The sequence below is a fragment of the Anomaloglossus baeobatrachus genome, chromosome 2 (assembly GCF_048569485.1).
Source record: "Anomaloglossus baeobatrachus isolate aAnoBae1 chromosome 2, aAnoBae1.hap1, whole genome shotgun sequence".
Taxonomy (NCBI): domain Eukaryota; kingdom Metazoa; phylum Chordata; class Amphibia; order Anura; family Aromobatidae; genus Anomaloglossus; species Anomaloglossus baeobatrachus.
In genome coordinates this window covers 134,412,127-134,428,289 of record NC_134354.1, presented here as the reverse complement: position 1 = coordinate 134,428,289, position 16,163 = coordinate 134,412,127, and the positions used below count along the sequence as shown (strand labels likewise).

General features: G+C 43.9%; 1 protein-coding gene across 1 annotated transcript in view; it reads left to right on the top strand.

Moving 5' to 3' along the window:
* Positions 1-10,884: 10,884 nt before the first annotated feature.
* Positions 10,885-16,163, top strand: part of TRIM50 (tripartite motif containing 50) — a 55,486-nt gene continuing 50,207 nt past the window's right edge. Inside the window, exon 1 of the mRNA XM_075333271.1 lies at positions 10,885-11,289. Within this exon, the coding sequence (XP_075189386.1) occupies positions 10,885-11,289 (405 nt within the window). The remainder of the gene's footprint in view (positions 11,290-16,163) is intronic.

Sequence of the window (16,163 nt, the reverse complement as noted above, 5' to 3'; positions counted from 1 at the left end):
TTCACAGATTGGATGTTTTATTTCAGAAATATGTGCAAGTAAAGTTCCAGCAATGCACTGCTATTTGATTGACAGGTGCAACAGAGGCAGGAATATGTGCTTCGGGTCTTACTATCCATTCCCGCCCCTGTCTGCCTGCCTGGCCTTTCTCCCCCTGTCACCATCATAGAAGTTAATTCCGTTAATTCCTCTAATTCATGACAAGCTGTGGTGTTCCCTATGCACTAAGGGCGGCTTTGCACGTTGCAACATCGCACATGCGATGTCGGTAGGGTCAAATCGAAAGTGACGTACGTCCGGCGTAACTTTCGAGATCATAGTGTGTAAATGCTAGATGATACGATTAACGAGCGCAAAAGCGTCGTTATCGTATCATCGTTGCAGGCTCCGACTTTTTCATAATTATGCTGCAGCGACAGGTACGATGTAGTTCCTCGCTCCTGCGGCTGCACACATCGCTGTGTATAATGCCGCAGGAGCAAGGAACTTCTCTTACCTGCTGCTGGCGGCTATGCGGAAGGAAGGAGGTGGGCGGGATGTTTACATCCTGCTCATCTCCGCCCCTCCACCGTTATTGGCCGCCTGCCGTGTGACGTCGCTATGACGCCGCTTGACCCGCCCCCTTAGGAAGGAGGCGGGTCGCCGGCCAGAGCGACGGTCGCAGGGCAGGTGAGTGCATGTGAAGCTGGCGTAGCGATAATTTTCACTACGCCAGCTATCACAAGATATCGTACCTGCGACGGGGGCGGGGACTATTGCGTGCGACATCGCAACATCGGCTTGCGATGTCGCAACGTGCAAAGCCCGCTTAAATCTCACTCTAGTCAGTAACTCCAGTCAGTCGCACGGATTCATCGCCTCTTTATGATTTTCGTACAACTTTTCAAATATTTTACGGCACTTTTTTTGGAAAAGCTTTGATGAATCAGGTCCATTGTGTACAGGCGTGCACCTCCTCATAAATCAGGAGTTCTGTAAACAGGTATGAGTGTCGACATCATGCTGATTGACAGCTGGCTCCCCGCAGTTAGACAGCAGAGAGCTGGCTGTCAATCAGCCTGACAATGGCAGTGACACCCCATCAACAAAGCAGAAAGAAAGAGAAGTAGCCGCACTGTCGGCGCAATGTCAACAAATCGGCAGAATCGCTGGCGATTAATCCTGGATAACCCCTTCAAGTGCTACTTTACTGGAACAATTTCCGCTGAGGGTAATTTTCCTGGTTGTTATAATACACGGTAATATTCCTGAACAAATAATGAAACTGACCTTCTCACTCCTCATTGAAATAATTAAAAATAAGTTAAATGGGGTTGTCCATTACTATAATTATTTTAATGACTTATCATATACTTAGAATAGGTCATCCATATCAGGACAGTGGGATTCTGACTCTCAGCTTTTGGACCAATTAACTGACACCAGCTCCACTGGTGGCTGGATGTAAGCAGTGTACGGAGAGGAGAACCTAATCATTTGTACAGGAGATCTGTGGTGCCCATGAGCGGCCACCAACCAGTCTACGGAGCTGTGGTGTTCCACTCCATATACTAATTACTTCGGACCACTGCTGCGGCTGATAACAGATGATTGATGAGCGTGCTGGTATCAGAACCCCACTGATCGGATAGTCATAGAAAACTTCTTTAAGACAATGAGATCCAGTCTCCTCTACATCAATTTATTCATCGCACCAATCTATTTCCATGTTTGTGTGTAAAATATGTATATATATAAATGATTGATTGAGAATCATGGTTCCTAATATATGAATAGGTATCATGAATTTACAGATAAGATCTTCAATTACAATTATTTCAGACTATACCGAATCTCCTACAAGCGATATCAATCACTCCTAACCAACCCCATTGGCTTATGTTGTAGGGTTCATCATTTGATGGAATATGGAGGCTAAAACCTAAGGGGCACTTTGCAGACTACGACATCGCAGGTGCGATGTCGGTGGGGTCAAATCGAAAGTGCCGCACATCCGGCGTCGCTCTCGACATCGTAGTGTGTAAAGCATTTTTGATACGATTAACGAGCACAAAAGCGTCGTAATCGTATCATCAATGTAGCATCGGTCATTTCCATGAATTGGGAAAGACTGATGTTACAATGTTGTTCCTCGTTCCTGCGGCAGCACACATCGCTGTGTGTGAAGCCGCAGGAGCGAGGAACATCTTCAACCTGCGTCCCGGCCGGCTATGCGGAAGGAAGGAGGTGGGCGGGATGTTTACATCCCGCTCATCTCCGCCCCTCCGCTTCTATTGGCCGCCTGCCGTGTGACGTTGCTATGACGCTATGTGACACCAATGCCACAATAGTGCAAAACTTTGCTTGTATACCAGAATAATCACCAATAATTTAAGCAAGCAAAAAATAATTAAAAAGATAATCTTTATTCACAAATTGAATTAAAAACAAATCAAAAGTATGGAACCGCCCAGGTGACGGATGAAATATAGACACATGGGGGTACAACACTAGTGGTAACGCCAAGCACCACCATATACCACATACACTAGTAAAGAAAATATCAGTTTAAACATCTATGCATGTTTATCAATGAACAACATAGCCACAAAGAGATACAAGTGTATCATATATGGGAAGTAATGTAAGCAAGGTAAAGAGGCTATATAGTAGAAGCTAGTAAAACATGCATCATGACATCATATTACCCGATGAAACAAGTGGTATCCGTGTAGCGACCCCCACCAACACTGACGCGCGTTTCGCAGCTCGTGTGCTTCGTCCAGGAGTGATGAATCAGGAATCCCAGGGTGCCTATTTATAAGCGGCTGAATCCGAAGAAACAGCATGTGAGCGATTACACAATGTCCGTAGCGTCATTTCCGGTAAATCCTCCCTCGTGACTCATGCGGTTGTCATAGTGATCCTGAAAACAACCTAGTGTTTGCACTCCGAAAGTCCGGCACGTCATATCCGGAAGCCAGTGCCGTGACGCGCATCATCACCAAGGTAACTTATGCAAACACTCAGCCATTTCAGGATCCGGATCGTCATATCCGGAATCTCCATATTATAGCGTACATCATCGCCGAAATAATGTTTATAAATCGAAAACATTTAGGAAAATAGTAATATGCTCAGGAGAAGATTTATAGAGACCCAGAGGTATTTACAGCAGCAGTAGTCACAATAATATCGCCATACGGGGAAGGAGAGGAAAAATCTCCAGTATCATATCATGTATATCCCCATATTTTATAATGTAGCTAGAAATTGCCTGTCCTACACATAAATATATAGCCACAAATGGCCGAAAATACACATGTCATACAAAAAGAATACATAATCACAGAATGTTTACATATTATACATATATCAATAAAACCACATTAAACCACATACATACAGGACATCCATATAGAAAGTGATAAGTGATAAGAGGAAGCTGATAGCCGTCCGAAGATATTCGGGCGGGTAGCAGACAACCAGAGAAAATGTATATATGCGCACAGATAATATATACACATATATAACATACACGTGTAAAAAAATAATAATAAAATAAAAAATTGTATACAAAAATAAAAAGTGTATGAAAAAAACCCCTGCGAAAAAAGATATATGCCAAAAAGAAAATGATGCCGAGAAAAAGTGCGCAGTGAAAAAAATTTGTAAAAAAAGCTAGAAGAAAAATTGATATTAAATATTCATGATACAATTATGCATAGAAAAGTGATAAATACATATAAAACACTACCAATAAGAAATGTGGTATATATATATATAAACATATAAATAGTTTCATCAATTTATTTATAAAAATTCACAGACAAACATGCATAGAATACTACGGGAAAAACCCCCCAAGGAGGCTACTGAGAAAAAGGGGAGGAAACTGCAAAGACTGGACTGGAGACAAAGTTGTACAGGGACCCTGGGAAAAGAAAAGGTATTTTTAGAAAAGTACCAAAATAAGATTCCATCCAAACAAGATTAAAAGAATTAAAAACACAATAAAAGCTAAAAAATACAAAAGACCGCATAAAAAACTACACCCAGTAAAAACCGTTTGGAAAACCGCAAGGTAAAGCAATATAAACAATATAATCCCCGACCCCATACACGTTTAGGGGGAAAAAACAAACCCACAACATGGGAAAACCACCCCGCAGGGGGAGAGAAACCTTCTATACAGGGAGAAATGGGACAAACGAATTATGGTCATTAAGGCCATTGGGGGTAAGAGTGTTAAGCCTGTAAATCCACATAGCTTCCCTTTGGGCCACCAACCGTTTCCAATCCCCACCTCTTTCTCCTATCAGCACCCTATCGATACCCTTGGCCAAAAATACAGAGCTGTCACACCCATGAACCAGCTTAAAATGTCGTGGGATTGTTTTCAATTTATTAAGATCTTCTTCCTGCTGGGCATTTTCTATGTCAAGGACATGTTCCCGAATGCGGCGTCTCAACTCACGTGTCGTCATGCCCACATAAAAAAGATTACATGGGCAGGTTGCCTGATATATTACTGCTTTTGTTGTGCAGCAGATAGTATGAGTGATATTATACACTTTTTGATGGCTTGAGTCCTCAAAAGTGTCACTCGTACAGATGTTCTTACATGCCACACATTTCCCACATGAGGTACACCCCCACTTTGTGCCCTTGGAGCCAAAGAATTTTGTACCTGGTGAAATTTCACGGTAGTGGCTCCGTACTAAGGTATCACGAAGGTTTTTAGATCTCCTGTACGTAATTGATGGGTGATGATCAATGTGTTTTGCAATTGTCTTGTCCAAAAGAAGGATGGACCAATGTTTTTCCAACACTTTCCTAAATTCATCACTTCGGGAGTTATAATCCAATATACAACGTACCTTGGAAAAATTGAAGTCTTTCTTAGTCTTATGTTGAAGTAGATCCTTCCTCTTCTTAATGAACGCGCTTCTATAGGCTTTACAGATCGTGTCCTTGTTGTAGCCACGTTCCCTAAAACGGGAGCATAAATCCTTAGCCTGTTTCTCAAAAGTATCCTCTCTCGAGCAAATCCGTCTAGCTCGTAAGAACTGGCCCTTAGGAATATTAGCGACAAGGTGTCTCGGATGTTGAGAGGTAGCGTGTAAAACAGCATTAACAGACGTGCTCTTTCTGTAAAGGTCAGTTTGGACAAAACCATGTTCATCAATTTCAATCAGAATATCCAAGAACTCAATTCTCTTCTTACTGTATTGATACGTAAGTTTGATATTTCTGTTGTTATTGTTTAGTTCCGTCATGAACATGTCCAAGTCAATTGTCGAACCCTGCCAGAGCATGAGCACGTCGTCAATATATCTGCCCCAATATGCAACATTGTCACTGAACCTAGTTGCGTCTGTCTGAAAGATTTGTCGTTCCCACAGCCCCAGGAACAAATTAGCATATGAGGGCGCACATGCCGCCCCCATTGCTGTGCCCTGGAGCTGTAGGAAAAACGCATCCTTGAAGAGGAAAAAGTTTTGAGTCAAAATGAACCTCAACGCTTGCAAGAGAAAGTCACACAGGGGAACGGCAAGACCACTGGATTTAAGAAAAAACTCGCATGCCTCCAGCCCGTCTTCATGCCTGATAGATGTATACAGTGACTCAACGTCACAAGTGACGAGCCACATGTCCTCCTCCATCTGGATCCCATCCATTTTTCGGAGGGCCTCATTAGTGTCCTTGATCTGAGAAGGAAGGACCTCAACCAGAGGTTTCAGGTAGTGGTCAATCAGATTACACAAGGGCTCGCAAAAGTTGTTAATGCCCGACACAATGGGCCGCCCTGGAGGTGTAATTGGATCTTTATGTATTTTGGGGAGTAAATATATACTTGCCACCATTGGCTCCAAGATCCACAATCCACTCCTTTGCTTGCTAGATAGTACACCATTCTCCATCGCTTCATTCAACAATGTATCCAATTCCTGTTGGAATTTAGAAAGGGGGTTGTAAGTCAATTTTTTATAACACGATGTATTTCTCAACTGTCTAAACATCTCCCTCTCATATTGATTACGAGGCCACAAGACAACATTGCCCCCTTTATCCGAGGGTTTGATGATTACATCCTTCAAGTTCGAAAGTTCCTTGAGTGCCCTTCGCTCATTACCATCCAGATTGTCATATTTAATAGTCAATGGGATGTTTTTAAGATCCCGGGAAACGAGTTTCACAAAGAGATCAATCTCCGGATACAGTGATATGGGGGGAACTTTTTTGATTTGGGGAGCAAATGTTGGGGGAATTTACCTTGATTCGTCCCCTCTGATTCCTCAGCCAAATCCTCTAATGCTTGAAGTGCTTCCCTTTCTGCATCAGAGGAAAAGAAGTTACTTTTATCATTATCAAAAAGTTTCTTAAAAACCAGTTTTCGAGCGAACAGATGTATGTCTTTGTGCGCCGAAAAATGGTCAAACCCTGAAGAGGGAGAAAAGGACAAACCCTTTTGTTCCTGGGGCTGTGGGAACGACAAATCTTTCAGACAGACGCAACTAGGTTCAGTGACAATGTTGCATATTGGGGCAGATATATTGACGACGTGCTCATGATCTGGCAGGGTTCGACAATTGACTTGGACATGTTCATGACGGAACTAAACAATAACAACAGAAATATCAAACTTACGTATCAATACAGTAAGAAGAGAATTGAGTTCTTGGATATTCTGATTGAAATTGATGAACATGGTTTTGTCCAAACTGACCTTTACAGAAAGAGCACGTCTGTTAATGCTGTTTTACACGCTACCTCTCAACATCCGAGACACCTTGTCGCTAATATTCCTAAGGGCCAGTTCTTACGAGCTAGACGGATTTGCTCGAGAGAGGATACTTTTGAGAAACAGGCTAAGGATTTATGCTCCCGTTTTAGGGAACGTGGCTACAACAAGGACACGATCTGTAAAGCCTATAGAAGCGCGTTCATTAAGAAGAGGAAGGATCTACTTCAACATAAGACTAAGAAAGACTTCAATTTTTCCAAGGTACGTTGTATATTGGATTATAACTCCCGAAGTGATGAATTTAGGAAAGTGTTGGAAAAACATTGGTCCATCCTTCTTTTGGACAAGACAATTGCAAAACACATTGATCATCACCCATCAATTACGTACAGGAGATCTAAAAACCTTCGTGATACCTTAGTACGGAGCCACTACCGTGAAATTTCACCAGGTACAAAATTCTTTGGCTCCAAGGGCACAAAGTGGGGGTGTACCTCATGTGGGAAATGTGTGGCATGTAAGAACATCTGTACGAGTGACACTTTTGAGGACTCAAGCCATCAAAAAGTGTATAATATCACTCATACTATCTGCTGCACAACAAAAGCAGTAATATATCAGGCAACCTGCCCATGTAATCTTTTTTATGTGGGCATGACGACACGTGAGTTGAGACGCCGCATTCGGGAACATGTCCTTGACATAGAAAATGCCCAGCAGGAAGAAGATCTTAATAAATTGAAAACAATCCCACGACATTTTAAGCTGGTTCATGGGTGTGACAGCTCTGTATTTTTGGCCAAGGGTATCGATAGGGTGCTGATAGGAGAAAGAGGTGGGGATTGGAAACGGTTGGTGGCCCAAAGGGAAGCTATGTGGATTTACAGGCTTAACACTCTTACCCCCAATGGCCTTAATGACCATAATTCGTTTGTCCCATTTCTCCCTGTATAGAAGGTTTCTCTCCCCCTGCGGGGTGGTTTTCCCATGTTGTGGGTTTGTTTTTTCCCCCTAAACGTGTATGGGGTCGGGGATTATATTGTTTATATTGCTTTACCTTGCGGTTTTCCAAACGGTTTTTACTGGGTGTAGTTTTTTATGCGGTCTTTTGTATTTTTTAGCTTTTATTGTGTTTTTAATTCTTTTAATCTTGTTTGGATGGAATCTTATTTTGGTACTTTTCTAAAAATACCTTTTCTTTTCCCAGGGTCCCTGTACAACTTTGTCTCCAGTCCAGTCTTTGCAGTTTCCTCCCCTTTTTCTCAGTAGCCTCCTTGGGGGGTTTTTCCCGTAGTATTCTATGCATGTTTGTCTGTGAATTTTTATAAATAAATTGATGAAACTATTTATATGTTTATATATATATATACCACATTTCTTATTGGTAGTGTTTTATATGTATTTATCACTTTTCTATGCATAATTGTATCATGAATATTTAATATCAATTTTTCTTCTAGCTTTTTTTACAAATTTTTTTCACTGCGCACTTTTTCTCGGCATCATTTTCTTTTTGGCATATATCTTTTTTCGCAGGGGTTTTTTTCATACACTTTTTATTTTTGTATACAATTTTTTATTTTATTATTATTTTTTTACACGTGTATGTTATATATGTGTATATATTATCTGTGCGCATATATACATTTTCTCTGGTTGTCTGCTACCCGCCCGAATATCTTCGGACGGCTATCAGCTTCCTCTTATCACTTATCACTTTCTATATGGATGTCCTGTATGTATGTGGTTTAATGTGGTTTTATTGATATATGTATAATATGTAAACATTCTGTGATTATGTATTCTTTTTGTATGACATGTGTATTTTCGGCCATTTGTGGCTATATATTTATGTGTAGGACAGGCAATTTCTAGCTACATTATAAAATATGGGGATATACATGATATGATACTGGAGATTTTTCCTCTCCTTCCCCGTATGGCGATATTATTGTGACTACTGCTGCTGTAAATACCTCTGGGTCTCTATAAATCTTCTCCTGAGCATATTACTATTTTCCTAAATGTTTTCGATTTATAAACATTATTTCGGCGATGATGTACGCTATAATATGGAGATTCCGGATATGACGATCCGGATCCTGAAATGGCTGAGTGTTTGCATAAGTTACCTTGGTGATGATGCGCGTCACGGCACTGGCTTCCGGATATGACGTGCCGGACTTTCGGAGTGCAAACACTAGGTTGTTTTCAGGATCACTATGACAACCGCATGAGTCACGAGGGAGGATTTACCGGAAATGACGCTACGGACATTGTGTAATCGCTCACATGCTGTTTCTTCGGATTCAGCCGCTTATAAATAGGCACCCTGGGATTCCTGATTCATCACTCCTGGACGAAGCACACGAGCTGCGAAACGCGCGTCAGTGTTGGTGGGGGTCGCTACACGGATACCACTTGTTTCATCGGGTAATATGATGTCATGATGCATGTTTTACTAGCTTCTACTATATAGCCTCTTTACCTTGCTTACATTACTTCCCATATATGATACACTTGTATCTCTTTGTGGCTATGTTGTTCATTGATAAACATGCATAGATGTTTAAACTGATATTTTCTTTACTAGTGTATGTGGTATATGGTGGTGCTTGGCGTTACCACTAGTGTTGTACCCCCATGTGTCTATATTTCATCCGTCACCTGGGCGGTTCCATACTTTTGATTTGTTTTTAATTCAATTTGTGAATAAAGATTATCTTTTTAATTATTTTTTGCTTGCTTAAATTATTGGTTGCTATGACGCTGCACGACCCACCCCCTTAGGAAGGAGGCGGTTCGCCGGCCAGACCGACGTTGCAGGGCAGGTAAGTGCATGTGAAGCTGCCGTAGCAATAATGTTCACTACGGCAGCTATCACCATGATATCGCAGCTGCAACGGGGGCAGGGACTATCGCGCTCGGCATCGCAGCATCGGCTTGCGATGTTGTAGTGTGTAAAGGGCTCCTAAGCCTTCAAGGCAGATTTGTAAACAGAGACTAAGGGGTGCTTTACACGCTGCGATATCGCTAACGATTTATCGTCGGGGTCATGGTGTTTGTGACGCACATCTGGCGTCGTTAGCGACATCGCAGCGTGTTACACGTACGAGCGACCTTCAACAATCACAAAAGTGGTCAAAATCGTTTTGTGTTGGAGAGGTCGTCCAAACACCAAAAATCGTTGTCTAGTGAGTAGCGATGTTGTTCGTCGTTCCTGCGGCAGCACACATCGCTATGTGTGACATCGCAGGAGCGACGAACATCTCCTTACCTCCGTCCGCCGGCAATGAGGAAGGAAGGAGGTGGGCGGCATGTTCCAGCCACTCATCTCCGCCCCTCCTCTGCTATTGGATGGCTGCCATGTGACGTCGCTCTGACGCTGCACGAACCGCCCCCGGCCAGAGCGACATCGCAGGGAAAGTAAGTCCATTTGACAGGTGTTAGCGATGTTGTGCGCCACGGGCAGCGATTTGCCTGTGACGCACAACCGACGGGGGCGGGTACGCTCGCTAGCGATATCGGTACCGATATCACAGCGTGTAAAGCGGCCTTATGGGGTACTTTACACACTGTGACATCGCTAACGATTTATCGTCGGGGTCACGGTGTTTGTGACGCACATCCGGCGTCGTTAGCGACATCGCAGCGTGTGACACGTACGAGCGACCTACAACGATCGCAAAAGTGGTAAAAATCGTTGGTGTTGGCGAGGTCGTCCAAACACCAAATATCGTTGTCTGGTGAGTAGCGATGTTGTTCCTCGTTCCTGCGACATCACACATCGCTATGTGTGACACCGCAGGAGCGACGAACATCTCCTTAACTGCCCTGTGACGCCGCACGAACCGCCCCCGTACAAAGGAGGCGGTTCGCCAGCAACAGCGACGTCTCAAGGCAGGTAAGTGCGTGTGACGGGTGTAAGCGAGGTGGTGCGACACGGGCAGAGATTTGCCCGTGACGCACAACTGACGGGCGGGTACGCTCGCAACGATATCGGTAACGATATTGCAGCGTGTAGAGTACCCTTTATATGAAGGATTTTGTACCTAGCCCTATATTTGGTTTTATTGTACTATAATAATTCATTTTGGAGAGTAAAAACGCCATTTTTTTTTATTGTGATGATCTCCCATAGGTCCTTATTACGAAGAATGGCTTGCTACATAAGTAACCCTATATTGGAAAACCAGTTGACCTGTCCAATCTGTTTGGAGATTTTTAAGGATCCTGTCATGTTGCAGTGTGGCCACTCCTACTGCAAAGACTGCCTATTGGGACTGATGAAGGACCCGCACGTCCAGCTATTGTGTCCTGTGTGTCGGCAACTAGTGGATTACAGCTCCTCTCCCCCTAATGTTACACTTAAGCATCTTATTGAGACCTTGAAGATAATGAGTGAAGACCAAGCCGTAACAGAGACATGTCCTGAGCATAATAATCCTTTGTGCCTATATTGTGAACAGGACCAAGAAGTCATCTGTGGCCTATGTGGAACTATTGGGGACCACCGTCAACACCCAATCAAACCACTCACCAGTGTATATAGCAGAATGAAGGTAAATGTGACATTTTATGACTTACAATAGTCTCGTACACAACATACTGTACATGGAGTGGTGTATGTTTAAATGAGTTGGCCTGTTATAACAACTTATGACCAATACACAAGATGATCAGCTGCTTATTGCTTTGGGTCCTACTGCTGAAAACCCTACCAATCACAGAGGGGAGGGATCTGTGGTCTACTAATAGAGTCTACCAATGGAGCCCATTAATTCAATGTCTGTGGTAGTGACAGAGATTGCCATGTACAGTGCTTAGCTATTTCCACCAGTCCCACAGGCATTGAATTAAGTACAAGCGTTCTTGTGCAACCACAAATGAGAGACATGTTACCCCTGTAGTGGTGGTTTGTGGGGCCCTAGTGTTGGATCTTCAAGCAAATCAGACACTTATACATTTTATACGTGTAAAAGCTCCTTTGAAGGGAATCTGTCAGCAGGTTTGTGATACCTCATCTGAGAGTAGAATAATGTAGACAAAGACACCCTGACGATGTATCACTTAGTTTACTGGTATCACAATGTCACAAACCACAATAACCACATGTTGCTACCCATTAGACAGCATCCTATATACATAGAAACACTAGTAACCTCCAAGAGTAAATCACTATGATGCCATAATGTCAATAAAACACTCTTTATTAATACATCAATTAAAACAAAATAATGACAATATTGCTTGGCAGAATAAGGCAATGAAAATCACAAATGTGTCCCTCCTAACAGGGGCAGGGGTAGGTACAGGCACACCAGGATCATCTGTACAGGCTAAATTTACATCAAGAACCTATATGGTATCTTAAACCTAGTATGGGATGCGGCACATGTCTGAATATAGATTTAATCTCACTAATTATTATGAAATAGTATGGTAAGGGTACATTTGCCCGCTTGAGTTATAAGTCAAAATGAGCTATAGGGAAACGTTGCACATAAGTACATAGATTTTTCCAAATAAAGCATTCAAACAGAATTTCTTAGTAGAGGTAATTACCTCACCCCAGCTCCATGATCTTACTCAAGCAAGCTGCCCCATTAACACTCACCAATATCAGACATAGATCACAGAACAAGATGTTAGAACTAGTAAAGAATAATAACAGACCTGACGGATGAAAAGGCTGATGCGCCCGCAGCCACCACGCCTCGACGCTTTTCACCTACTGCTTCTTCGGGAGGCAGGTGTACTCACTGTGGTGTCGGGGGATCTATATATACAAATAACGCCATATAATCATTTGCAGGTGACAGAGATTTTCAGCCATCAGAGCGCATGTTATTACGGCGCGGGCGCCGCCATGACAGGGGGATGTTCCAAGAAGTGACCCAATGCTTGTTCCGGCCGCGTCAGGAGGCTGCCCACCACGGAGACCATGGCAACGCGATGCCACTGCCGCCACGCATTTGCAGCACCCCGACAATTCGGTATCACAATGTGACTGCAGGATAGCGAGGTACACTAGGCTCCTATGCTGTCCCTCACGCCAGGGGACCGTAGACTATCCCCATCCTCGGGGTTACTCCTAATAGTGGAGATGCCTGAGTCCAGTGCCTGGCTATTCTTCTGACAAGATTTAATCTGTTACCCCCCCATAAGAGAAAGAAGGAGGGGGCGTGTGATGGTAACAAAGATTAAAAGGAATCTGTCGCAGAATTTTACAATGTAAGAAGAGGACAGCATGCTGTAAGGGTTAAAAAAGAATCTAAACTAAAGGGTTTATTAGCCTGTGTTTAGCATTAGAGGACTAGAAAGTCCTGTGCCATGTTGTCTGGTAGGATCCCTGCTGTGATTGACACCTCACAGTCAATGCACAATCTCTATTGAGAGCCTGGTGTGGGCTCAACAGCTCTCCCAGTTTAGATAAATTCAGTTCTTTGATCATGTCAGAACGGCTGCATCCAGTGATCTAAGTTAAACATGGTTAGGCCTCTTTCACACGTCAGTGATTCTGGGACGTTTGTGCTTTTTTTTAAACGTACCACAATCACTGACATACGCAGACCCATTATAATGAATGGGTCTGCTCACACATCAGTGATTTTTCACTGACCATGTCTCCGTGCAGCGTTCACGCGTGTCCGTGATTGCCGCACGGAGACATGTCCATTTTTTTCTGGCTTCACTGATGTCCCACGGACCACGCAGTAGTCTGGTCCGTGAAACACGTGCCAGAAAAAAATGTGCTTTTAAAATAAAAAACATTTTTACTCACCCGGCTTCAGCGGCGCTCTCTGCAGCCCGTGCAGCTTGTTGCTTCTGAGCCGGCTCATTACTGTCGCGCATATTCATGATGCACGACACAGCCGACCCGGAAGCAGCTGCTGCGGGGGTCAGCGCCGGCCGGATGCTGCAGCACGGGAGCGTTCAGCACCATGGAGAGCGGGAGCGCGCACAGGTGAGTTAATCTCTAAGTGCAATCACGGGCCACGGAGAACGGAGCCTGGATTGCACTTAGACAACACACGTGTGCCGTAATTCACGGCACACGGAGGGACATGTGCGTGTTTTACACGCCAGTGAAAAACGTCAGTGTTTTTCACTGACGTGTGAAACGGGCCTAAGTTTCAGAATCTGTTTACAGTTATACAGAGCTTATGAATATACTCTGTTGCAGATCTATAATAATAATAATAAGTTTTATTTCTATAGCGCCAACATATTCCGCAGCGCTTTACAATTAAGAGGGGACATGTAAAGACAATATGAGACAATACAAAATAACAAAATTAAGATACCAGGAGGAGTGAGGGCCCTGCTTGTAAGCTTATAGTCTATGAGGAAATAGGGGAGACACAAAAGGTGAATGGGGGGGGGGAATCTAGCAGTTATACAGAGCTCATGAATGTGCTTGACTACCTGGCAGTGGGCCAAGTAGTCCTCTAATGATAATCTACTGCTGATTAAACAATAATTTTATCAAAACTACACTAAGGTGTCACGCTGTACTCTAGGATGTCCTAAAGCAGCGCTGTAACGAAGTACAGAGAAGATTCCTGAAACTACCTGAGAAGGTAGTTAGCAGGTAAACCACTAGAGGGCGGTAGAGTAGAGAAACCATATGAGCAGAGTATTCCCTAACAGAGGTATTAGTAGTCAAGCCCATCAGATGGCAGTAGAATAGTTAGGAAGCCAGATCACAATATGACTGAGGTCTTGTAAATACACAGGGGCAAAGGAAAACGTAGTCAGGTGGAAGCAAGGAGTCGGTAGCTGGGAAGTCAAGAGCACAGAAGCGGGGAGGACTGGGAAGAGGACAGGAATGAAACCTAAAGTATGCAGACGAGGAATGAACAGGGAGACAGACGAGCAGGGAACTGAAGGGAGACAGCGGGAGAGACACTGACAGGACGGGAACAGAGGAGGTCAACAACAGGTCAGGTAAACACGGAGGTCAGGAGGGGGCAGGGCAGACAAGAGGTCACTCACGAGCAGAGCGCAGCAGAGCCAGAGATATCACTGGCGTAGTTCCAGAGAAACAGGGCCCTAATATAGTGGCCTGACCTTCAAAACAAGGCAGGAAGCATTAACCCCTAATGTGACCTGTATCAGAGATGGGAAACTAGCAAAGGCTCAGTCGCAGCTGAGCCAGGAGTAAATCATAACATAAGGATTCCAGAAAGTGAAACATTGCTGGAATCAGGATCTCTGCCCCTTTGTTATGCTGCTCTCAGATTAGGTGTTAAAAACCTATTGACAGATTCCATTTAAGACAGACAAAGGAAAACCAAAGCTCAGATACAGATGTAAAGGTAAACTATAGCTGGCATTAATGAAATAGTCCAGCCAGCATATAAAGTAGGGGAGCGAACATGATTGGCGCCCCCTCAGCATGTGGTCAAAAAGATTAAAAAGCAACCCAGCAGAGATTAAAGGTCCAGTCACACACAACGAGATTGTGAACGAGATCGCTACTACGTCACAGTTCCCGGATCGTTGCTGAGTCGTTGGTGAAATCGTATGTGAGGTGTCAGACACACCGACTTTAGGAACGAGCATGCGACTTGTATAACGATCTTGTAAATCGTCGGGACCCTGTCACACAACAGCTGTGGTAACAATTCCGAACTCGATTGGGGGCGTAGTGAAACGCAGTGAGCCACGTAGGCGTGCATTTGCGTCGCCTTTTCCACACCCCTCCGCTCCGATTGGTTGCCAATACTGCATTCTGATTGGGTGGGTGGGCGGGCCTAAAAGGTAACTTTTGTATTGCGTCATCCTTTGTCACTTCTTTTGAGCTTTGCTTTGAGAATAGAACCTGCGACTCCACCCTGATTCATTCGTACTTTGTACCCGGTTGCTTGCTTGCTTTTCGGATCGAAGCTGCATCTGGACCCGGATTCATCCCTCCTTCGTTCCCGAGTGTTTATCAGCGCCAACCAATTGGTGCAGAGGGGGCGCGGAAACGGGGACGCAACTACACGCCTACGTGCCACACTAAAGTTCTAATCTAGGTCGTTAACGAAATCGTAGGTAGGTGTCAAACATACAGATCCATCCTGCCCAGCAGGACTCCAACGAGCCAAAAATGGCCCAGGCTGTTCAGCATCGACCAACGATTTCACAGCAGGGAGCGGATCGTTGGTACGTGTCAAACATGACGAGATCGCTAGTAAAGTCGTTGCTGCGTTACAGAAACTGTGACGTAGCAACAATCTCGTTCTCGATCTTGTTATGTGTGAAGTGGCCTTAACTCTTGCTAGCCTACCTGAACCTGTGGGTTGATGCCTGTGTCTCCCTGTGCTGATCAGAGAACTCAGAGAAGTTAGCAGGCAGAGTGACAGAATCTGTAGTTTCCACAGATCCTGACACCGATCTCATTGTAATTAAAGAATGTACGTCTGGAACACCATGGTGTGAACAAGGT